This window comes from Mus caroli, unplaced genomic scaffold (genome assembly GCF_978045245.1).
Source record: "Mus caroli unplaced genomic scaffold, Mus_caroli_1 scaffold_9, whole genome shotgun sequence".
NCBI lineage: Eukaryota > Metazoa > Chordata > Mammalia > Rodentia > Muridae > Mus > Mus caroli.
In genome coordinates this window covers 39,530,846-39,554,979 of record NW_028227264.1, presented here as the reverse complement: position 1 = coordinate 39,554,979, position 24,134 = coordinate 39,530,846, and the positions used below count along the sequence as shown (strand labels likewise).

General features: G+C 45.9%; 1 protein-coding gene across 1 annotated transcript in view; it reads left to right on the top strand.

Annotated features, from left to right (window-relative positions):
- Fig4 (FIG4 phosphoinositide 5-phosphatase) overlaps positions 1-24,134 on the top strand; it is a 121,027-nt gene that overhangs the window by 58,328 nt on the left and 38,565 nt on the right. Inside the window, exons 16-22 of the mRNA XM_021173871.3 lie at positions 5,075-5,213; positions 12,100-12,158; positions 13,469-13,616; positions 15,537-15,620; positions 17,234-17,429; positions 18,521-18,603; positions 23,118-23,204. Coding sequence (XP_021029530.1) covers positions 5,075-5,213; positions 12,100-12,158; positions 13,469-13,616; positions 15,537-15,620; positions 17,234-17,429; positions 18,521-18,603; positions 23,118-23,204 — 796 coding nt within the window. The remainder of the gene's footprint in view (positions 1-5,074; positions 5,214-12,099; positions 12,159-13,468; positions 13,617-15,536; positions 15,621-17,233; positions 17,430-18,520; positions 18,604-23,117; positions 23,205-24,134) is intronic.

Sequence of the window (24,134 nt, the reverse complement as noted above, 5' to 3'; positions counted from 1 at the left end):
TATCAGGGCCAGCTCTCTGGCACTGTCCTGGACAGGGTTGGGGGTCAGTTCTCCTGAGTGCTGCAGCTAGTGAGGGGTGGGGCTGGCTTTCCCATGCTCACATGATCAGGGCCAGCTCTCCTACACTGCAGGTAAGGGTCGCAGACAGCTCTGCACTTAGACATCAACGTGGCACCCCAGGCCAGGGGTGTCCAAACGGCCTTTGGTGGACACATGGGCCATGAATATTAACACAGACCCCACTCCTGCATGGCCATGGACCCAGACAAGGGCCTCCGTGTTGGCACAGGCCGGGGCATCCCCGTGGCCTCAGGTGGCAGCGTAGACAGGCCTCCAGTTCTGCCTCACTTCATAGTGTACACAGTTCCTCTCCCCTTCCCTCCCATCTCTCCACCACACACTTAACTCAGCGTTGTTGTGCTCACTCACGCCACATGCGGGCACGTGTGCCTCTCAGGCAGTGTGACTTCTATGTTCTAATGTCAAGTCAGTACAGGAAAGCTGACCAAGGCAGCTACCCACACAAACCCAGATTCAGTGCTCTGAACTGGCCCACCCTAACATCCACCCTATCTATGCACTGCTGCAGCACATGAAGGGGTGGGTCCTGCACATCCAAAGCTGCAGGGTCTCCATGGCACCGGGTAACAGCAGGGTATCTAAGAGGAGTCCCAGTGAAGTTTGCTATTGATAGTGTAGCAGAAGCCAGCGGCCTTGAGGCAGACCAATGGCTCATGACAAAGAGCGTTGGCAGTAACGCTGTGTGGACAGAGGGTGCACTGTGTGACTGACACGCTGATGCATCACAGCTTCCATAGCAAGAGTTGTCTTGTTTGTTCATGTTCTTTTGTTGAGAGGTCACAAGGGCAGAGGGTAGGTAAAGGGTGTGGACGGAAGGATGAGTGGAACTGGGGTGCATGCTGTGGAATTCACACTCATTAAAATGCTTAAAAAATTAAAAAATAACTAAAAAATAAAGTTAAATCAGTCTTATCACTCTTCTCTTCAAAACAAACACAAACAAAGACACTTCCTGGGGTTTCCATTACTTTTAAAATCAAATGTCTTCCTATGACCTGGGAACACGGGCTGTGGCTCCATCTGCCTGTAATCCTTGGCTCTTTCTGCTGCTACCACCCTGCCCCTTCCCTGGGCTTCACCCTGTTGTGGTTTTGCTTAGCTTGGTTCCCTTCGGGTCTTTGCAGTTAGGTCTGTAGACCACAACCTGCTCCCTTCCCTAACCACTCCACCTTGTCCCCTGGCTCTTCCCATCACACAGACACAGACACACACACAGGCACACACACATACACACAGACACACACACACACACACAAACCAGCTTCTTAATAAATTATAAAACTCCAACAGCCAGGTTCTTGTTAACCTTGTATCTGCAATAAAGAACATGGAAGGTTCTAGAATGATTGATTTCTTTTCAATTAAACATATTATGAGTCAGTCTTAGAAAGTACAGAGTATCTCACAAATAAATCATAATCTGCACCCCCAGAGGCTGCCAGTTGCTCATGCTTAGGCAAACATGAATGTACTTCTGCTGTGCACATGACTTACAGTCTGCTCTTGCCCTTTGCGGCAATGTGAGTCAGCTTTGTGATGCTAACTGTTCTACAATGCGCTTCTTAGTAGCATGACGGTGCTGTTAGTTAGTTATCATGATTGTGTGTCCACGATGCTCCAGAGCAAATGTCTTTGAGCCCAGCCTTTTGCTCCCCGTGTACCTTTGCTTGTGTGAAGTTCAGAAGCGCATTTCTAGGTCAGCGGTAGAAATGCCTTTCAGGGTCTTACTGCAGTAGTCTCACCACTGACAAAATGCCCGACAGAAGCCTAAGGCATGAAAGATTTCCTTTAGTCCATCTCTCTGTAGGGTTTGTCCGTGTTTGTTTGGCGCTGTATGCTTCAGCAAAGTATCACTCTAGTCAAGGTGCACTTTCCCGTCTAAGCAGAGGAGGAGACAGGATGGGGACAGGCAGGACAGTTCCCAAGAACTTGTCCCTATTGACCTGCCCACTGCCTACTTTTTACCACCACAAGTGATGCCACAGCCTTTGGAAGATGAACTTAGGTGTGCTTCACTAATCTAGGAGCCTCTCAGTCCAGTCAGGTTGACAGTCAAGGCTATCCACAGGCACGATGTCTTCATTTCAGTTCATTGCTGTGAAGAGACTCCATGACCACAGCAACTCTCACAAAGAGAAACATTGAATTGGAGCTGGCTTACGGTTTCAGACGTTTAGTCCATTATCGATCGCCGTGGCAGGGAACATGGAGGAGGCATGCAGGCCGGCATGGTGCTGGAGAGTTCTACATCATGATGGGCGAACAGCAAAATGAGACTGTGTGCCACACTGAGTGTAGCTTGAGCATAAGAAACCTCAAAGCCCACCCCCATAGTGACATACTTCCTCCAACAAGGCCACACCTATTCCAAGAAGGCCACACCTCCCAATAGTGCCACATTCAAACATGGGAGTCTATGGGAGCCATTCCTGTTCAACCCACCACAGACGGATTTCCTCAGAAAGGGTTGATCAGCTAATGTTCCTTTCAGTACAGTCTGAGAACACTCAGCTTGGGAAGTCTTTACCACTTTGCTGGAAGTGGTTTAGTACAAATTTTGTGGATAAATAGCAAAGCTAGATTCTTATGTGTTCACTGGTTCTGCTGCTGTCTTTCAGGGTTGCTGTGTTTGCTCCCACTGCGTGTTGATCTGGGCCATTCTTAGATTCCAGTAGTATTTCTCTCATTAAGTGGTACAAGATGGATATCTAATTTCTTTCTTTTTTCTCCCTAACAGTTCAAAATACTATTTATTAAACTGATAAATAAGTGTTATTTGTATTACTGGTAAAAGGGGCTACTCATCACAAACTTAATACTAGAATAACAGATAATCTAGTTCCAAATTTTGGGGGGAGGGATTAATTTAAAATTATTATATCCAGTCCTGTGTCATTTAAATATAATTAGTAATAAAACTTGTTAGTTCTTAATGGCATTTGAATAGCTTCTAGGTGTTCTGCTTTTAAAGTGTAATTGAGTATAGAAGCAGGCACTCACTTGTCTTCATACTGGCCTCTTACAGAGGACCATAACCATAGGCTACCACCTTGCAGGAAAAGCTACTTCATTTTACAGTTTGAAGTGTCCAGGCAGACTGGGCAGAGCTGTGCAGGCCTTTGATCCCAGCACCTGGGGAGCTGGCAGGTCTCTGAATTCAAGGACAAAATAGTCTACATAGTGAGTTCCAGGATAGCCAGGGTAACATAGTGAGACCCCTGCCTCAAAAAACCAGAAAAAAAAAAAAAGTCGGGCTGAAGAGATGGCTCAGAGCACTGGCTGTTCTTCCGAGGTCCTGAGTCAATTCTCAGCAGCTCCATGGCAGTGTACAACTGTCTAAAGTGTGGTTTCATGAGACCGGATGCACTCTCCTGGTGTGTAGATGTGTGCAGACAAAACACTCATAACCATAAAATAAATAAACCATAAGGACAAAGTACAACAGCAACAACAAGTGCCCAGCCAGTGCTCAGTCTTGAAGGTGGTCTTGTAGCCCAAGCTCAGGTGACTGTGCCACCATAGAGACACTGCCTGTTGTGACAGCAGCAGCGGCAGCGGCAGCTTCAGGACCACACAGTGATCTGTGAAGGGTTACCCATGAGCGTGATGTGCCTCTGTCACCTCCTCTGTGTTGACTGTACTCACTAACGTTTTAAGGAAGATGTCATTTAAAAGGTGAGAGGGACTCATTGAAAACATGGCTGGAAACGGAAAGCTGGTTTAGGGGACATTAGCTATTCTGGGGTACTGTAGGAAATGAATTATCAAGTGCCATAAGTCTCTTCAAGAAGCACAGAGAATACAGTTCCTACAAGAACAGCGTGTTTACTTCAGTGCTGTGTGCTGAGGCAAAAATTGGGGTGGTGCTGCCTGTGTCATGTGACACTTGTTTTCCCTCAGCAAATCGATAGAAGGTCCCAAAGACACTCAGCATATAAGCACATCCCTTTTCTATATTACTCTTAGGCTGAAAGGCTGAGTGCTATTTTAATGGAGTGCTTCCTGCGAAAATATTAATCATAGGCATACATATTTGACATTTCACTTGCTTTTGGGAAAATAAGATATCTCAAAACTGATTTCAGGTGTGTATATTCACTGTAGCTGTTAGAGGACAATACACTTTATTTTCTTGGTCCTACAGCGGGCACTTCTGCTTCCTTCTTAGCCCTTCACTGTTTCAGAAAGAGGCTGTTAGGAATATCCGTGGACCACTTGACTGTCGAGGCCTCTAGGTCAAGAACGGCAAGAAAGAAATGAGGGGAAGGGATAAAGGGAGCGGGGAGGAGAAGGTGCGGACTAGAAAGGGCAGGCTGAAGAGCGTTTCAGCGTGCTTCTTTACTGCCAAGCATATTGAGGAAAAGGGCGGAGGACACGTGCCAGGCAGGTTTGTCACTTGATAGCACACTGTGGGAGGACAGTGTTGAGGTGGGTGAAGAGTGGCATGAGACTGCTGTTCATTATCACATAGGAGGCCAGTCTTGCAGCTGAGGGGCAGCAGTGCTTTAAACAGAATCCCTGCTGGAGGAAGGGCGTTTGGAGTGGCTGCTGAGCAGCTGACTTGGTCAAGGTCAGGCAGCAGGATTTCTGTAGGAATTGGGTCATTTTCCCCCCATGACCCAGCTTATCTTTAAAGTGTTTACTTGAGATAAGTTAATAAATCCTGAGGGTGAGTTTTTATTTTAAAAATAAAACCACTCTAAATATTGTGTGACTTGTAAGCTAACACTCAAGAAGCAGTCTCTGTCCCCTGCCCCGTGTGTTAGAGAAGCCTGAGGAGAGAGGGAAGCACCATTCAGAGGCAAGGCTTTCAGTCTCCTCAGATCGTGCATGACTGGGTGTGTGTCTGAGTGTGTGAAATTGGAAGTATAGATGTGTCTTCTTTCCAGCTCTGTTGCAGGAAGCACAGTGGGATCCATGTCATCTGAGCTGTCCTCCTGGGGAGGCTGTGTCAGTAATGGGTTTTCTGAAATCTATATTTTTTGCGTTTTAGATGCTGATAGACAAGATTCCATCAACCTGTTTTTGGGTGTTTTCCACCCCACAGAAGGGAAACCTCATCTCTGGGAACTCCCCACAGACTTTTACCTCCATCACAAAAACACCATGAGCCTTTTACCCCCCAGAAGGAGGTGAGTATCTGGTCCCCTTAGACTACCATGTAAACTCACAGTTGCCGCTGTATTGAATAACTGTTGTATGAGATGAGCGCATAGCGTAAAGCTATGAGTCTTAGCATGTGTGCTGTGGCTTTCGGCTTAGTGATTTCTGGCAAATCATGACTGGTAGCTTGTTGTTCTGCATGGTCCCTGAAATCCAGATAAGTCTCCAAGATGTATCTGGATGTGGGATGTGGTGCAGAGCCTCTAAAGCAAGCCAGCAACTTCCTTCTTGAATGTTCCTTACAAATGAGAAAGAAATCCAAGACTCAAGGAGCCCATCTCGGAGTGTGGGAGCTGAGCAGTGCTTACTTTGTTAATTAAAGCTGCAAAATGTTTTCCAACATAAATAGCTCTGGGTAATAGTCCAAACAGGAACCTAAAGCAGTGACTATGGGCAGATAAGCGCTCCTGCCAATCTGGCCGTCTGGAGGCATTCACCAGTGCAGGCCATTTGGCTATAGTTGAATCAGTGATGATACTCTCAGAAGAGCTGTGCATGGAAGTACTTGCCTATAATCTTAGCACTCAGATGACTAGGGTGGTGGGATTGCTGCAAGTTTAGGCCAGCTTGGCCTCCATAGTGGGTGTGTGTTCACCTTTAGCCCATAAGATTTTTCTGAAAAGAACAGTTTCCCCAGAGCAGCTTAAGATGGTGTCAGGTACTGTGAGCTTACACGTTGTGTGAATTTGAGCTGGAGTATCTATAGGTGCGTGGTGTTAGATGATTTCTGTGACCTCTCTGACCCTCATTTTCCTCATGTGCGAGATGTGAATGGCTGGGTGCACACCCCACAGATCGTCATGAGAGCTTAGCGACCAGGCTCCTTCGTGTTTTAAGTGAAGAGTTCTGTGCTGATATGATGAGTTGTGCCTCTTGAGCAACATATAAGAAGTTGGAACAGGGCTCATTTTCCCTGAAAGCACGTAATGACGTCAGATTTCCCATAGTGCCTTCTTCTTACAGCCTATGGTAGATACAGCAGAGTTGCTCATTGCGAGCACAGGCCACAGACAATCAAAACCACTAGTGTAGTCCGTGCTGCTGCAAGAATATTTAAAATGTTAGCAAAGCTCAGGCTTTGCACTTTTTTTTGGTTCATTGGCTCATATTAGAATAAATACCTTAATTCATGATTTTTCTCCATAAATGAAGCTCTGTGCATTTTAAAATTATGGTTATTGTTAATAAATGATTATTACCAACCTGATTGACAGAAATTTTGAGTTAATTGTGTTTAATGCAGTGTGTGTAACACTTGCGCTCAGTTTGGCTGGTAACTGACCAGAGGTCAGTGCAGTTGGTTTTCTGAGATGCTGTATTACCCAGCACTGAGACAATTAATGCCCGACATGGAAACAACCAACGCTCATTCTCTGCTGCAGGAGTGAGCTGCGTGTTCACCGGTGTGAAGCTGCTCGCTTGCTTCGGGTTACATAATTGAAGCAGGTGGTTTGGGGGGCCTATGTGTGGGAACAAAAGGAAGCCGGTGTTACAGCCCATATCCTCAGATAGGGAACTGAGGTACAGGGAGAATGTGTGGTGGCTGAGACTATTGAGCCCGAGTGTGTTACACACAGTAGTTTCTGACCCAGAAAACACTGTTTGATCGCAGTAGACAATAGGGCTCCAACAGTTACTCTACTGCACTTCTTTATACTCTGCAGCAGCAGACGGAGCCTGCTTGATTGAAATCACCACTTGACCCTGCTCAGAATCAGAGCTTGTTACTTTAAGATGCGGTTAGTGTTTGGGTTGGGATTTATTTATTTTTCTTTTTTTAGTGTCACCCAGCTGTATAGGTTATTTTGATGACTGTTAAATCGGGATAATTCCCAACATAAATGAACAGTTAAAGCAGAGGCAGTATCAGGCAAGAGTGTGGGGCTCAGCCTAGCTCACATGGTGCTGGGTTTGAATCTTGAGAACAGGCATGGATATGGCTACTTACCCCTGAGACCCTGCTTTTCCATCACTGGAAAGGAGATGGCACTAGATCCCGCACGGCTTTTACTTACTGAGTTAATTATTCTCTCATTCATTACATCCGACCACAGTCTCCCCTCCCTCCCGTCCTCCCAGTCTCTCCCATCTCCCCTCTCCTCCAGATCCTCTCCTCCTCATTTCCCTCCCAGAAAGGAAAGGGCAGGCCTCCCGGGGATATCCCACTGAACATGGCATAACAAGTTACAGTAAGACTAGGCCCCGACCTCATATTAAGGCCAGACAAGGCACCCCAGCAGGAGAAAAAGAGTCCCAGGAGCAGGCAAAAGAGTCCCAGACACCCGTACTCCCATGTTAGGCCTCCCACACGAAGACAAAGCTACACAGCTGTTACATGTATGTAGAGGGTCTAGTAGGTCAGACAATTCAGATGCTGATTGCTGCTTCGGTCTTTTGAGGTCCTCTGAACCTTGCTTAGTTAATTCTGTGGGTCATGTTCTTGTGGGGTTCTTGGCCCCTCTAGCTCCTACAGTCCTTCCTCCCAGGCAGTGTCAGGTGTGGACTCCCTCTCATGGCATGGGTCTCAAGTTGGACCAGTCATTGGCACACTTCTCTGCCACCCTTACCTCAGCACACCTTTCAGACAGGACAAATTGTAGGTTGAAGGTTTTGTGGCTGGGCTGGTGTCCCAGTCCCTCCACAGAAAGCCTTGCCTGGTTACAGGAGATGGCCATAGGGCCCTGATACATACACTTCCTGGTGGTTGACACCCAAAGTCACTGTTGACAGTCAGTCAGCTGTGCTGATTCTGCTTCCTGATCTGGAAAACTGTGCTGCCCTGGGCATCAGATGAGATCATTTAAAACCTTAGCACACAGTTGACTCCTGCTGGTGTTCGTATTGCTCTCGTTCACTAGGGAAATATTTCCTACTTTTAAGCATTTACTAAAAACCATACAGGATGCCCGTAAAATCTGGAAACTTGGGCACTGTTTTGTCATTTATATGATGCAGTAGCAGTGATCACTTGATTATGTATTCATCTGTTCTTATACTGTGTTTACCAATGACATCATGTTTTTATTGCTAACAGGGGGAGGGACATAGAACCCACTCTAGTAACTGCCTCTGTGACTCTGAACCCCGTATGTGTTTGAAGTGCTCAAACCATTCTCTGAACCTCCGCTCAAAGCCTGGTCAATATGTCTTATATGACCTCTGATGCCAGTGAAGTGTTTATATAGTCCCCAGCCTGTTTTTAGATATTACACATTAGTTACTTTGTTTATTTTTAGAGTTGGGAGATTTTCTGGTGCTGCTCACAGTCTGGTATGTGAGTTTCCTATCTATCCAGAGTCGCCATCTTTCCTATGTTTGTCAAGTCTAGGTTTGTGGTTAGAATATGCCTCCTGTAAGGAGCTGGTTGTTGACACTATCGTTTGTACAATTGTTTCTCACCTTGCACGGAGATCTGCTTCACTGAAATCTTATATGCTGACCCTCCTCAGCCCAGCATGCCCTGTGTGTTCCAGTTGACATTAAAGTGTATCCGAAGCTTGTGGCCATGTCTATGGTAGTGGTCACAGGTTGGCTTGATTTTTGCCAGTGATTGAGACCACTGGGATCACCGATCACTCGGTGTCTGTAGTCTCTGCTCACCATTGAGTGTAAGACTACTTACTTACTGTAGCCGTTCTCAGCACTGCTCCCTATCCGCCAGAAGCACTGCATCCTTGACTATATCACGCGGCCATATGCTCACCATTCTGGTCATGCAATAGTATACAGTCATTAAGTGCATCCTTTTTATTAGCTAAATACGCCTATCATATTAAGAAGTCTATAAAACACTTCTTCAGATTTAACCAGCTGGCCATCTTCATCTCATCTTGCATGAAGAGTGCCGAGTAAAAGTTGTGGTGTGCCATCTTACCACTCTATCCATCTAACACTGTGTGCTGCTTCTTGATTGGGGTTGGTTAGCACCTGTCAGTCTTAAGGATGCTATTACCCTGCCCGTGGTTCTCTGCCTTGTTCACAGACATTGGCTTCTTTGCTGATGTTCATATATCTTGTTTCTAGGATGTCTCAGGTAACTAGGAATGTTAGAGACCATCCATCTTAAATTTCCCTTTGATGGAAGTAACCCAGTGGAATTCAGCACTCTCAATACTAGGGACTGAAAAGAGTGACTTACGAGGTATTGTATACAATGGAAGAAGTTCTCCAACATTCAGTCTCCTGTTCTGTGATTCCTTGCCCCAAGGCAGTTTCATGCCCTGTGCAGACATCTTATCTGTGAGCAAATGCACCTGGTGGCAGATAGAGGTATAAGATTGTCCTTGTCCTTTGCTTGGCCCTCTCATCCTCTCTGTCTCGGTCCATCCTCTCCAGGACTTGTCTTTTGCATGTGCTTCTTTATTTCTGAGACACACCCAGGACTTAGGCTTTTCAGAAAATATTCTTAAAATCATTTTATATTACTCAAGGAAATGCACTCTAATAATATGGTTTTAAAACCTGTGGCCTGGTTTCAACTCACTGAGACAAAGGTATTTCTTAATTCTAGTTGTCCATCTGTCTTAGTTAGCTTTTCTGTCACTGTAAAGAGACACTATGATCAAGGCAACATATAAAATAAAATCAATTGTTTAATTGGGGGCTTGCTTACAATTTCAGAAGGTGAGTCTGTGACCATCATGGCAGGGAGCATGGTGGCAGGCAGGCAGGCAGGCAGAGTTGTAGCTCAGAGCTTACATCTGATTCACAGCAGGAGGCAGAGAGAGGGGGGGCAGGAAGGGGAAGGGAGAAAGGGAGGGAGTCAGAGAGAGAGAGGAAGATTGGGGAGACTGGGCCTGTCCTGGGCTTTTGAAACCTCAAAACTGTCCCACAGTGACATACCTCCACCTACAAGGCCACTTGTAATGATTCCTAAATCAGTCCACCAACTGGAAACCAAGCATTCAAACATATGAGCCTATGGGACCATTCCCATCCAGAGCACCACATCTGTATGGTGTGTTCTACATTAAGACTCAGTCCTTAGAAAATGCTTGCTTCTTTTTCCTAAGCATGCAAATTGTAAGCAACATAATTTAGTGAGTTCCTTCTAGATTGTCTGATATCTTCTCTACTTTCTTTCTTTGCCTGGGTTAGGTCATCAGGACATAGAAGATACACCTCCTCTGCCTTATGTGCATGTGGGCCCCATCAGACCCGCCCTTCTGACAGTTGGTCTGTGCCTTTCTCTGACCTAATTCTCTGTCCCCAAAAGTAAATGAAATTAGTATGAATGTAGCTTATTTGAACGTGAATTTATCTTTTTAGGTTTCCCACGATTGATTTCTATGGAAAATTTGATTCTTTAATGTTGCTGGGATGGGGGTCTCCTTGGCTGACTTACAGTTGTTGGGATCTGGGCATCAGGAATGAGTTTAACCACTTCTGATGAAGTAAGATTCAGGTCTCCCCCGCTCCAGGACATTGACTAGAGCTGGCCTACTGCTTACCTCTTCTTCTGCTGTACACGCTCCCTCTTACCTTGTGTGTTGCTGTTATTCTCAGCATGGCTCTTTAAATGCTTGGGGCAGTGTCTGATACAGTATAAGTGATCGATAAATGTTGAGCAATTGAATTAAGTCCCTACAAGCAGCAGGCTTATCTCTTCTCTGTTCTTTTCATGTCTCTGGGCCTTGCTGTTGAGAAAACAGCTTATGAACCGTTCTTCAGTGTCGCCTGGTGGTTTGTAAAAACAACAGGAATCCCGGGCCAGTCTTCTGACTCAGACTTGGTTTGTAGGAAGGCCAAGGAATAACTGGGCACAGAGGATTTGGACAAAAAATTCAATCAGCCTCCAGGAAGCCTTTTCCTCTGACAGCACACTCACACCCCAGTTTCCCGGGTTTCCTGCTCCTTTGCCCAATGGGTTCAGCTTGCTGCCTTCTCCGGGAGGTCCCTGTTGTCTCTAGGAGGTCCCTGCTGCCTCTGGGAGATCCCTGCCTGTAGCGATTGGATGCTCCTCCACTTTTTTCATAATTAGGAATACTCAAGATCATAATTTCGGCATTTTTATCTTTTAAAACCCATCATATTAATTTTTCTTTGTAGTATTTTGGGCCATAGGCTTTATTTTTAAACTATTGGAAATCTGACTTTCTTTTACATTTGTGTATATTAATTTACTTTCTAGCGCATAAAAATTTTGACAGAGCTCTTTCTTCTCCTAGAATCTCTATTTCATTAGAATCTGATAGACAATCAAACGCTGGGTCTCAGGACTTGTTCCAGTTCTCTCTGTATGTCAGAGATCAATCTCCCAGAGAAGGCCAGACAGTTGAAGTTCCCTACCCTGAATCTGGCCTCTGCACATAAGCGGCCCATGTTCTCAGCTAAAATGAACAGCACTCATGTTGTGTCCTAAGGGAACTTTTTTTAAAAGTTTTTTTTACTATCCATTTATTCCCTGATGGTTTCATTGAACTGCTTCATTAACTATGCACACACATCCCATAGCAGTAGAAAAGCAGCCTTAGTGCTCAATAACAAGACTTGGGTCATGGCCTCACTGTTTACCAGTTGACATTGTCTCTAGAGGAGCAACCTCGACTCTGCATAGTTTAGGAAAATCTGTTTTAGCCAAAACTAAATGAGAGCAGAGTGTCTTGGCATTTGTAAATCTCTGGTAGAGATGAAGCAGGGAAGGCATGAGATGCAGTTCAGTGTATGAAGACCTACTAAGTCAACAGCTCTCCAAATGTGCCATCACAGGAGGAGACCTCCTAAGTCAACAGCTCTCCAAATGTGCCATCACAGGAGGAAAAAGGACCTTTGAAGGAGAAGGCTGAGGGTTTTATTTGGTGGCTTGTAGAAAGCCAGCATTTATGTTTGGTCCCCTTGTCCCTTTGGCTTTTGCAGTTACACTTACTGGTGGACGCCAGAGGTGGTGAAGCATCTGCCGCTGCCTTACGATGAAGGTGAGTACCTGCCTCTCTTTCACATTTTCTGTCACGTATTTTGAAACGATGCCTAAGAAGGCTTGAAACTTTAAAGCATTTGGTGCGTTATATTATAAAAGAAGCTGACTTGTTATTGTATTGCTGTTTTGTTAGGGACCATATATCTCTTAGCATCTTCTAGGAGGAGATGACTGTACTTGCTTTCATCTGAGCAGGCCCTGTCCCCTGTGCTGCGGTTTGTACTTATTAGATAAGCTGTGCAAATGTTTGGTTGACATAATGATTCATTTTCAATTAGGACTCATTATATTAAATATTAAATTTTTTCTATGACGTTTTAGAGAGATGAAGAGGAAGTAAGGACACACTTATAAGCAGGACATATATTTTCATATCTGTATCCTAATCACATTGAAACTAAATGTTACTAATGTGTGAGAAAGGCAGGAGAAATTATATAAAGGAATACACTAAAATGTACTGTGCATTAGAACAGTGTTTCCAGGTTTAAGGAGATAGAGAGAGTGAGGTCCCCCTTCTGTGACTATCTTGGCAATTTACTAATTTGATCTTACGCAACCAATTTACCACCTGAAAAAGTGTAGCAGGTGATGAGTCTACTTAATCTATGCTTCTGAACTTTGGGAAGTTCAGAACAGGCTCCCAAGGTTATTAAATTATTAATTCATCTCCCAAGTATGTAACTTGAAACTCTGGACAGACTCACTAATAATAATATTGCTAAGGTGGGTTGGTTGTTTTAGAGAAAGGAAAGCACTTTATTTTATGTTTCTGTGGCCATGCACATGTATGGGGAGGTGTGTCATGGAAAGTGTGTGGAGATCACGGAATCTATCATGAGGGTTCCCAGATGGAGCGCACGTCGTTAGACTTGGCTGCAAAGCACCTTTACCTACGGAGCCACCAACCTGGCTCGGACAGGACTTTACCAATGACTGTTAATAGGATGTGAATGGCAGCAGCGAGTTAGTGAAGAGCTACTATTTGTTTGATAAGGTAGCCCGTATGAAAGAATTGAAGAGTAAAAATGGATTTAAGGGAACGAGTCATTAAATTTCTGAAGTAATTCTGCTCCTATCTTGGACTTCCCAGGACTCTCCTTAGAGCTGATACAGGCAGATCTGTGTTGGTTTTTGTGCAGGAGTCTCTTTCCTGAGTAAGTACCAGGAACCAGAGCTGAGGAAACTAGGTGAGAGCTGTGTCCAGCACAGGCTGTGACAAGGCCGTCTGTGAGCACTGATGGCATTGCACACGTGTGCTGAAGGTACTCCACTAGTGATTTAGTAACAGCAAGTTGTATTTCTCAGTTATCTGTGCTGCAAACTTAAAGAAGTTGATGGTGAAGAAATTTCACAGATGGGAAGAAGAGATTGATATTCACAATGAGTTCTTCCGGCCGTATGAATTGAGTAGTTTCGATGACACCTTTTGCTTGGCCATGACAAGTTCAGCACGGTATGTCGTGGGTACCTCAGAACTGTAAGAACTAGGAAACTCACATTTCTCTGGTTCATAGAGGTATGTCTGTTCTGTAAGCTGCTCAGACATGGGGCCTTGAGAATTCAAGATGTCTCCTGTGATGGGGAGCCCGTCACCTCAAATTCCTCATTACCAACTGGGTTAATTGTTCTTATTTGATAAGTTGAAATCTCTCCCCTGCTAGCTGTAATTTGTCATTTGTCATCAACTCAGTATTTTTCACTCCCCTCCTCTCCCCTCCTCCTCTCCTCTCCTCTCCCCTCCTCTCCCCTCCTTTCCCTTCCTCTTCTCTCCCTCTCCTCCCTTCCTCCCGGCACTGTGTTAATAGCTCAGGCAGTGTAACTCAAGCTTATCTAATGCCTGTTTTCTCCACAAGGCTCACCACAGGCTTATTATTAGAAACACTATATAGCCACAGCCTTGTGCTCAGGGACAGTTTTAAACAGAAAGATGACCAACAGAAAAGACACACAAATATGAAAACGTAGCCCTGAATAGACGTTCATTTACAGTGAGAGCAAAGCAAGACAGAGCCCACGTTCAGGCCTGCTGAACCTCTTCTGGAGCATGTGAACTGGGTGACTCAGGCTTGCGCTGCTCCTTACAGACACGTGCCTGAAACAGCAGCGGGGTGTGGGTTTGGGCTACCCATAGGTTTTAGTGAGTAAGCAAATTCACACTCATGGAATCTGTGGATACCTTCTCCTTCTTCTCCTTCTTCCCCTTCTCATCCTTCTCCTCCTCCTTCTCCTCCTCCTTCTCCTTCTCCTTCTCCTTCTTCTTCTCCTCCTTCTTCTTCTCCTTCTTCTCCTCCTTCTTCTCCTTCTTCTCCTTCTCCTTCTCCTCCTTCTCCTTCTTCATCTTCTCCTCCTTCTTCTTCTTCTTCATCTTCTCCTTCTTCATTTCCTCCCCTCCTGTTCCTCCTTTCTATTTATTTAGAAACAAAGAAAAATGCAATTGCATTGCCAAGACATTTCCAGACTATTCAATAGACATTTGGTGAGGTGGCACAAGTCTGTCAACTCAGCATTTGGGAGGCAGAGGCAAGGACATTTTGTGTTCATGGCCACTCTGGGATATGGAGTGAGCTCAAGCCCAGCTTTGTCTATGCAGTAAGACCTTGTCTTGGGAAAACAAAACAGAACAATAATAAGATAAAATTTGATAGACCTTTTAAAGTCAGACCCAAGATTATTTTTTTCCAGGGGCTTGGGGAGTAGCATCTGGGCACAGTGTGGGAGAAATACCAAAAGCCAGGGACCTTAGCAGAACTCACACAACTCCTGCCCTGTTGGCCCAGTTGTGATATGCCTGGCTTCTTCGGTGACAGGAAGATAGACCTTGATGCTGAGGAAGGGACTTGGGCTTAACTCAATGAGTGGCCATTAGGTCAGCTTCTATGTGAAGCATCCCCACAGCGGTATGTGAATGAACCCTGGTTGAATGAGGTAGATGCTGCCCTTTTAATGCATGCCCCTGTTCTTTGATCATTACATCTACATCCTTCAGTGGTCTGGCTTAAAGTTCTGGTGCACAGACCTGAGCAGCTCACTGTCTGGCCACTGGTCTGTGTACCTGAGAACTAACTGTGATATCTAGCCAGATGGTTTGCATCCTAGGCATGCCTGGGATCTCATCACTTTCCAGCAAACACGACTTTACATTCAGAATTTCTCAGCTCCTGCAGTTATGAGAGAAGTCACCATAGTCACATGGACATCACCCAGAGCTATTAGTTCATGAGCTTTTTGGGAGCCCCATCAGCTGAAGTGCTCATGAGTACTTGTGTTAGAATATGCATAGCCATGGAGGCAAGATTAGCAGAAAACAGTGAGCCAGGATCATCTACATAGACAGTGAGTTATACAATATTTTAACTTCTTCATCTTTTTCTAGTGATTTTATGCCTAAAACTGTTGGCATTGATCCAAGTCCATTTACCGTGCGAAAACCAGATGAAACTGGAAAATCTGTACTGGGGTAAGATTTGCATATAGAATGAAAATTTGGAGAGTCATGTAAAATAGTGCTTGCAGTAATATTTCCATCCAGAACTAATAATGTCAAGTTGCATCATTGAAGTCTATTTGTTGCATCTATATTGGTAGCTCATTTATAGCACTGGGACGACTGAAATGTTCACTGTTGAAAACAGAACTTACGGTAGTCTCAGCAACATGGTATATTCTATTCATTTCACTTGTGAACATAACATGTGGTATAAAGATGAGGAATAGATGTTTCTTTGTTTCTCAGCATAAAATAACTAAAATCTGTGCTTATTTTATTTATTGTATTGATTTTAGTTGAATGTAAAAGCAAGTGTACTATAACTGAGAACTTGATAGGTTTCTTTGCATGGCTATAACATTGTTTGCAGGAAGAACATTTCTATACCTAATAACATGAAGGGATTCCCCCCTACCATGTTTGCATCTTCCCACTGAGAGACTGGAGTAAAGTGTGTAGTGTTCTGATCAAAGACTCTCAATTGCCTATGACCTGCCTGTTACAGTGGTAACATTGCTCCTCAACTTGGAGCGGGAGTCATGGTGAGACTGTGGATACAGTATTCTACCTGTATTTAGGATTATAAATCCAGCTGGATTTTAGTTACATGTAATTTACACATGGGGTCATGTACAAATATTTTCCAGATGTTTCTGTGCCTTAAACCCATGACCTTTCAGGAGTTTCACATTAAGTCCTGAGCAGATGCTAAGAGTTTAAAAGAAAGAAAGTGTTGAGTTTAAACCCAAGGTGATCCTAGGAAAGATAAACATCTGGACAGCTGGGTGGGAGCTCAGCACAGAGATACTGTCAGATTAAGTTTTAGGTGGAGAAGGTCAGAATGGTGTTTTTATTTGTTTGTTTGTTTGTTTGTTTTTTACAATATCTAACTCTGATGAGATAAATTGCATTTTTTTCTTTCTCAAGATTTTCCATGTATTGCTGTGGTTTTAGTAACATATAGTGAACTATTTTAACAGTAGGGGGCAGGGCGAGGGGAGACAGCTCAGCCAGTAAAATCCCTGTTCTGCAAGGGAAGTCTCTGAGTTCTAGCCCCAGCTCCCACACCACAAACTGTAAGCTCTCAAGCATAGTCCTCTTTCTGAATTAGAAATGTAGACAGTCCCACTTCCAGTTCCCAGAAGACGCTACAAGAGCCAGTGGGGAGAAAGCTTCTGCCCCTCCCACACCATGTTTGGCTTTTTTTTTTCTTTAAAGATTTTATTTATTTCACGTCTGTGGATATACTGTCGCTGTCTTAAGACACACCATAAGACAGCATCAGATCCCATTACAGATGGTTGTGAGCCACCATGTGGTTGTTGGGATTTGAACTCAGGACCTCTGGAAGAACAGTCAGTGCTTTTAACTGCTGAGCCATCTCTCCATCCTGGCTTATTTTTTAATTACAGCTGTTTTGTTATGCGTAGATAAATACTGGCTTTCCACTTAAATGTGACTTGACACTAGCTTCTCGAATGACCTTGTGCTTCCTTGGACTTTGGCTTGGGCCGCAGCCATCCAAAGTGATGGCTAAAAGTTCAGCTTGAAGATGATTCACATTCATATCTGTCTCCTCAAAGGAACAAAAGCACTAGAGAGGAAGCTGTCCTGCAGCGGAAGACGGCAGCCAGCGCCCCGCCGCCCCCGAGCGAGGAGGCTGTGTCCAGCAGCTCTGAGGATGACTCTGGCACCGACCGGGAAGATGAAGGCTCCATCTCTCAGCGATCCACTCCTGTGAAGATGACTGACACCGGAGACAGTGCCAAAGTGACTGAGGTGCGGGGGCAGGGAAGCATGTGTGATCTAGCCTGAGGCTCTGGAAAATGATCTTTAAAATTCTGCTTTTGCTTAAAAGGCCGAGAGCAGGAAAATGTCATGTTACCCAACTCACTCTGCTTTAGTGCAGTGCCCCAGGTGAGGCATAGGATGGCTGCATTCTGAGTAGACCTCCTCTTTGTCGTGGTAAGTTTCTTAAGAAACTTTAAGATTTAAGAGAATCCCGTCCTTCCTTGAGCATCCCACCCACTCGGTGCCTGTTATCCCCCCACTGGACACTTGGCACGCAGGTTTGGACCTGGCTCCCCCACAGTCTTTGGATAGCCCTGGTGGAAATGAGTCCTGTCCAAATCAACGTGCTAATCTAGTAAGGAAAACAAGTGGACAGAAACAGTTGCTTTCTAGAAATAGCTAAAGGTCACAGTGCCTCAAGAAGTCATCCTGCTAATTGAGGAGTTAGTGGAGTGACATTGGCCAAATCTAGCCCACTTGATGTTTGTGAAAATCAAGTTATTTTGGAAACCAGCCCTGCCTACTCATGGTGCTCATGCTCTATGCCAGACTGAGTAGTAGCAGCAGAAGCTGTGTAACCCACCATGCTTAGACTATTTACTGTCTGGCCTTTGACAGAAAAAATAAAAAATAAAAAATAAATTGCCAACTCCTACATTATATACAGCAGCCATGTTTATTTAGCACATTTATAAAAAGCCTTAAACCAAGCCATTTTAGTAAGAAACAAGAATCATGGTTTTCTTGGGGTTTGTATTTTTTGGGGGTGTACTGTTTATTGTTTTGTTTGGAGGCAGGGCCTCACACTACATCATGCTGTGCTAGAACTTACTATGCAATTCAGATTTACTGCAATCCTCCTGCCTCAGCCTTTCAACTCCCAGGATTATAGGCATGAGCCACTGATCCTAACAAACTGAGTTTTTGAAAGCCATCAGCTGAAGCTTAATGAGCAAATATGAAAAAAAAGTACTATTGCTCCTATGGAAAAATTCTTAGACTCATTTTCTGTATGTCTGTGGATATTAACCTGGAGAATATATGATGATTCTAACCAGTTCTTGTTCTTAAAACTCTAGAATGTGGTCCAGCCCATGAAGGAGGTGTACGGAGTCAGCCTCTCCAGTAGCCTGTCAGAGGAGGATCACTCCATCTATGCCAGGTAAGAGACCGAAGCATAGGAAGGAAAAAATAAAGGGGAATCATGGGATTGTTGTGACATACACTGTCACCTTTCTGTCGCTGTGATAAATACTGAGCAAAACCGAGTGTAGGAGGAGGAGATGGTCACACACAGTCCATCCCTGGGGAAGACAGGGCAGGAACTCAGGCAGGACCCATGGAGGAGCACTTCTCAGTAGCTTGCTCAGCTCCTTTTCTTATGTAGCCCAGGCTCAGCTGCACAGAATGGCACCAATCACAGAAAGCTGGGCCATCCACTTCCGGTAGCACTTAAGACAGTGCCCCACAGACATGCCCTCTGACCAGACTGATGGAGGCAGTCCCCCACACTGATGGAGGCAGTCCTCAGACTGATGGAGGCAGTCCTCAGACTGATGGAGGCATTCCCCCAGACTGATGGAGGCATTCCCCCAGACTGATGGAGGCAGTCCCCAGACTGATGGAGGCAATCCCCAGACTGATAGAGGCAGTCCCCAGACTGATGGAGGCAGTCCCCAGACTGATGGAGGCAGTGCCCCCAGGCTGATGGAGGCAGTCCCCAAACTGATGGAGGCAGTCCCCAGACTGATGGAGGCAGTCCCCCAGACTGATGGAGGCAGTCTCCAGACTGATGGAGGCAGTCCCCAGACTGATGGAGGCAGTCCCCAGACTGATGGAGGCAGTCCCCCAGACTGATGGAGGCAGTCCCCAGACTGATGGAGGCAGTCCCCAGACTGATGGAGGCAGTCCCTTACCTGAAGCTCCTTCTTCTCAGATGACTCCAGCTTATGTCAACTGGAGTCGACATAACAGACATGACAGAAAACTGACCAGAAAGTCAAAACAGTGGTGCAGAAGGCAGCAGGCTCTGTGTGGAGCACCGAGGCCTTTAAATGTCGGAATCTGAAGCGCTGGTTTGTGCTGGGGAGAGGATCTAGTGCTTCAGACGCTGCCTCAGAGGGAGGGATCATGGGGCCCTTACATCTCAATGCTGCCCATGTCTGTGCTGTAGCTACAGAAGCACAGCTATGCTCCCCAGCTCTCAGGATCAACGTACCTTCTCAGAACTGAATCCTGAACCTTGCATTCACTTTCTCTCTGGGATGGTAAAGGGTGGCAGAGGCAGGGCCCAGGTTCAGGATGTGTGGATAAGCCAGACTGCACTGAAAGGAGGCATTTCCTGAAATGGTGCCAAATTAGGTGAGTAGTGGGAAGACTGAGACTTCTTAGAGCCTCTAAGGGATCGTCGTTTCCCCTGGAGACGTAAAGGACTTGGCAGGACCACCATAAGTACCCCGTGAGCCCAGTACAACCTTCAGACGACTGTGTATCCCATGGGGACACAGCCCTACTGTGTTCATTCACGTTTGACTTATAAGAGTGACTGCTCAGCTTCTTTTCAAGGAGGGCCTTTCCTGTCAGGATGCACTGACCCGAAGGATGCCAGTTTCCATCTCAAACGAAGATCTAATCCACGGTGCATGAGACATAAAATAGGTGGCATACCCTGACTATAAAATCAGCCTTCATAACTTGGCACATTATAAGCCTGCATCACTGTCTGACTGAGAGCCAAGTCAGACATTTAGAGTGGAACCACATGTGCTCACTCCTGGGCACGTGAGCACAGTTCCTCACTTGCCCGCTCTTTCGAGCTCTGTAACTGAGCTGTGATGCAGTGCACCTGTGAGCAGCCTGGTCTGGAAGGGCAGCTGATGGGGTCCGTAACTGAGTACTGTTGCCACTTGCAGAATATGAGTCTGCTTGGCAAGGACTGAAGGGGTGGGCTCACTTGAAACAAAAAGAAAAGTGTTGTTGTTGCTGTTGTTGTTGTACCTCGGACAAGGCTTCCACTGATGTCTGATGTTTTACTGGCTCAGACTATAAGGCTACTTCTTTTGTCTCCTTTCAGGAGTGAGATACAGGGCTTATCAGTCTCAGCATCCCTGGGAACACCCAGCCTAAGAAGGCTGGCAGCCAGTGCGCACAGAAGGGATGGCTGCAGGAGACATCCACCCTGGCATAAGTCTCATTCTTATGACCCTTGGTTCACATACGGCTTGTGGTGTTTTGTTCGCTCTCTAAACACCTCTGTAGTTGATTTAAAAAGAGATTACCGGGCCGGGCGTGGTGGCGCACGCCTTTAATCCCAGCACTTGGGAGGCAGAGGCAGGCGGATTTCTGAGTTCGAGGCCAGCCTGGTCTACAGAGTGAGTTCCAGGACAGCCAGGACTACACAGAGAAACCCTGTCTCGAAAAACCAAAAAAAAAAAAAAAAGAAAAAAAAAAAAAAGAGATTACCAGCCTCTGTCAAGTCTAAAGGTACAGAGCTGTTCAGTGACTACTGCAGAATACATATCCTACGCTTCCTGGGTGGGAATCTTGTGATTTAGACAACATATCTAAATGGTGGCTTCTTGGTTCTCTTGCTCCTCGCAGCTGTTGATGCTTACAGTGAGTGGGGGAAGGGTAGGGACACTGGCCATGCCTTCCCTCTGTGTGAGTGGCCCCTTCTGTCTGCTGGGCAGCTCTCTGCTGCTAGAACAATGATGCTTGAGATAATCAGCTTATAGGGAAGAAAGGTTTTTGTGACACACCAGTTTGGAGATTGCGGTCTGTGGTCAGTTGATTGTGTTGCCTTGGGGCGGGTGGCATGGCAGAACATCAGGGTGGAGGCAGATCCTGAAGCACATTGTTATCTCATGGCTGGGACACAAACATGTCAGAAAACCAGGGTTCCCCAGCTCCATCCGAGGCCATGCCCCCCAGTGACCCAAAACCTCTGACTGGGCCCCATGCCTTAAGGTTTCCAACACTTACTTTCCAGTGGCCCTGTTCTAAGACAAACTTTCATTCATGAACCCTTGATGGGAGGCATTCCATCTAAACTACAGAAGTTTGTATGGGGTAGCTAGGCCAGGGGTGACCCAGCCATGCTCAGGGACTGCCTGGCTTCACTCTTGTCCCAGCTAGGTGACTCCTTGGATCAAGAGAGCCAGGAAAGAGCCCATGTAGTTAAACTACAATGGAGCCTTCCCACCCCCAGGGGAGTGCACCAATAAACTGGTGCCCACTGGGGTTTGTACACATGGTGATGGCTTGTCCACCAAGCTGACTCGGGGCCACCAAACACTGGGAAGGAGAGGGCAAAGCTGACTTGGGGCTACAGAGCCCTGGGATGTTGGGGCACAGCTGACTCTGGGGTCCAGAGCCCTAGGAGGGAGCTCACCACTGGCCCTGCCCTGCAGCCTATCCTGCCTCTCTTTTCTCCCACTTTTCTTGCATGGAGCTGCAACCTTCAGGACTCCTCAGTTTCGTGGTTTGTTCTGACCTCGGAGCCCCGCTCTCCTTCATTTCACCTTTCCGATGACAGCGACTTTAGTTTGCTATCTTGACCACACCTGAAAGCTTTCTATTCCATGAAGCCTCATACAGAGGCCACGATGGCTTTGCTTTATTAATTAACTTTGACTTTTGTATCTGCTTCCCCTGCGTGTATGTGCACGTCTCCCTTCTTCCTTCCTGCCAGGAACAGAAGAGCAGGGAAGCCAGAGAGGGCATTGGGATCTCCTGGGACTGAAGTTATAGGGGGTTGTGAGCCGCCATGTGGGTGCTGGGAATGGACTCTGGGTCCTCTGGAACCCAGGCAGTGCTCTCACCGTGAGTCTTCTCCCCCTCACCCCCCAATGTTCTTTATTATGATAGTGATTGTACACTTCATCTGAGAAATTTTAAATGTGTCTACCTAGTGTTATATAATTTCTCCATCCCTAAACTGGACATAATTGGTTACTTGCCTTAGTTTAAAGCAAGCCCTAGAGAGTATAAGAATCTCTCAGTTGTTGCTCCTGAAGCACTTGACCTCAGAAAAGCTTATGAAAAATAAATGCCAAGGCTATCCATAGTCATCAAGGAAAATGTTTTCAGTGGGAGACAAACAGAAAGGAAATCAGCTTCCTGATGCTGCCTATCACCTCAGGAGAACAGACTGCATCTCTGAGGTAGAAATTGGGTGTGCATGGTATCAACCACCCTGCAGGCAGGAGTGTGGCTGTCCTCTTTGGCTCTGAGTCAATGCTTGGGTTAGTGCCATACCGTCCTCCCTGGAGAGGGGTGGTACGGCATCGGCTCATCAGCTGGCTTCCTCTATTTGATTGACAGCAGTTTTCCTAGGAGTAGCTGGAGTGCACTTGGAAGTGAGGCTGGGAATGAGAGGATAGAGGATTGGTAGGTCCTGAGGAAGCTGAGTCAACGCTGTGGCCTCTCAGCAGCTTCCCTGCCTCAGGGCCGGTCTCTGGCCTCATCCCTCTCCGTGTTACTCTGTCATTGCAAGCACCCGACCGACCCCATCCTTCCTATATTCTGTGTTGATAATGGAAATGCAGACGTGACTTCACTTGTATCACCATGGTTGTATCACCATGGTTGTGCAAGCACACCCTGGTTGGTGTGAGCCTCTGGACTCATCCCAGGTCCTTCTGTCTTTGGCTTATGCTTGTCCTTTGTAATCCATAGGTTTGTTCAGCTGGGGCAAAGTCAACATAAACAGGACCGAGGTTGCCAGCAGCTGTGTTCCCGTTGCTCAGATGGAGTTATAAAACTGTAAGTACGCGATAACACTTTGGAAGTTTTTTATTTCATTTATTTGTTTAGTGTGTGTGTGTGTGTGTGCATGCATATATGCACCACAACACACATGTGGAGGTCAGAGGACAATTTGAAGTGGTCAACTTTTTCCTTCTACTGTGTGGGTTCCAGGGAATGAACTCAGGTCATCAGGCTTGGTGGCAAGCCCCTTTACCCAAAGAACTGTCTTGCTGGCCTTATATTTAATCTTAAAAAAACAAAAAATCTCAGTGTGCATGCCAATTGAGGAGTGTCTGGTGACTTGTTAGGGGAAATATCCATTCTTGTCACCAACTTAGTATAATTTGACACACAGAAGCATTCTTCCTGCTACTTTCTTTACTGAAAACTGTCTTGGGAGAACAGGGGGGCAGGGGTGGAGAAGATCTGCACCCCTTGGCTTTCCTCCATGAACTCTGCCCTGACTTGGGCAGAGAGGAGATGTTGAAGCCATTCCAGTGCCAGAGAGACTTTAGGTGTATCAGAAGAGCCTCCAGGGCAGTGGCTCTCAACGTTCCTAATTGTCACTCCTGAATACAGTCCCACCATGTGTGGTCATAACCCCAATCACACAATTATTTTGTTACACCTTCATAACTATAATTTTGCTACTGTTACGAATCATATTGTAAATATCTGATATGGGGTCCCCATGAAAGGGCCATCTGACCCCCTGTGTTGCAAAGCACGGGTTGAAAACTGTGCTTCAGGGCGTGGGTGGGTCAGTCTCTTATTGTTCCATGACCCTATGAGCACTAATGCCTTGGTGGACATTAAACAGGAGTAAATTCTTAGCTAAACAGAGCTATGTTCAAATTACGCCACTTTCTGGGTTGTTACCTTGAACAAACAAGTCACACTTTGTGTGACTGTTACCACAGCATTTGCTGCAGATGAGGGTGGCGT